The following is a 1,297-nucleotide window of genomic DNA, read 5'->3' as shown; positions in this document are numbered from 1 at the left end:
TGGAATTTGCTCTGCTCTGCTTTTACTTCTTGTCTTACCATTACCTCTCCTTTTACCTTGTATACAATACTTCAACTAGTTTCAAATGGCTTCAAAACCATCACATTTCTCATTAGGTGAGTCAGATTATTTATAATACACTAGCTGATATACATATTTTATGTACAGATATTAGCAAGTTAAACTTTGTTCTAAAAGTGTTGAAGCACTACAAGTTTCCTGAAGCAAGATGGCTTGAATTTGGATTGAATCTTGGTCTCCTTCATCCTACACTGAAAGCTATTGAGTCAGCTAATAAGGAAGATCCTTCAAATTGCCTGATGGAATGTTTAGCCAAGTGGTTGACTGAAGGCTCTGATCATACTCTTGTATGGCAGACACTGGCTAATGCACTCAATGAAATGAATCTAGTATCCATTTCTACTGATATTCGTAAAACAAGTAATAGTAAATTAGTAATATTATCATTTTTTGCATTTATATCTTTTATTTAGTGGCAGATCCTGTTAATGAGATATTGCAGTGTTATATTAGTAGACTAGCTCAAGTTGTTCTTACTGAGGAATCAGTTGATCTCTTACATACAGAGGGATTGATATCTAAGGATACCTTAACAAAAGTGAAGAGTTGCGGTTGTTCATTGGTGGGAGATCCAATGTTACTAATATTAAGTGCTGTAGCTGAAGATCATAGCAAGTTATGTACTCTGACAAGCATTCTAATAAAATCAAAGGAAGCAGTGTCTTTAGCTAGTGATATAATAATGGAATATGGTAAATGAACAGATTTATAAATACACTTAACTTATTTATATTCTATTACAATAGGAAAGTCATTTCCTTCAGCAGTAACAGTGATGCCATCTTGTCAAGAAGCAAGTACTTCAACATCTTCAAGTAATGATATAATATAACATATATACATTGACTATTATAATAAATACAGGATCTGGACAATTACAAGATAGTAGTAGTGAGACTCAAGTAACTACCAATACTGATGCTACTGCACAATGTTAGTAACATTAATTATACCCAATTCAATGTCATTACACTATATTATAGGTGTAGTAGAGGTCATAGTTCATCCTGGCTATGAAGCTGAGTTTGATAGAATGGAACATAAGCTTGGTACACTTATTCACAATATTGTTCCTCTTATTGAAGCAGCCATACCCTCTGTCAATGATTTGAAGACCTACATTCGAAGGTGTCATCGAGATTTAAAGCCTCGATTGAAAGATGCCAACAGCTTTGATGATGTTATGGAAGTGATTGAGGATGAGTGTTCTATCACT

General features: G+C 33.8%; 1 protein-coding gene across 1 annotated transcript; it reads left to right on the top strand.

Annotated features, from left to right (window-relative positions):
* Positions 1-6: 6 nt before the first annotated feature.
* Positions 7-1,286, top strand: LOC109587280 (uncharacterized; the record flags this gene model as incomplete). The annotated part of the gene is made up of 6 exons (XM_020003522.1): positions 7-116; positions 169-441; positions 495-773; positions 828-896; positions 946-1,014; positions 1,065-1,286. Coding segments are annotated over exons 1-6 (943 nt in total), but the record flags the coding sequence as incomplete, so codon positions are not given.
* Positions 1,287-1,297: the final 11 nt, after the last annotated feature.

The sequence above is a fragment of the Amphimedon queenslandica genome, unplaced genomic scaffold (assembly GCF_000090795.2).
Source record: "Amphimedon queenslandica unplaced genomic scaffold, v1.1 AMPQUscaffold_12626, whole genome shotgun sequence".
NCBI lineage: Eukaryota > Metazoa > Porifera > Demospongiae > Haplosclerida > Niphatidae > Amphimedon > Amphimedon queenslandica.
Note: the sequence above shows the minus strand (reverse complement) of the source record. Positions and strands in the feature narration are given on the sequence as shown.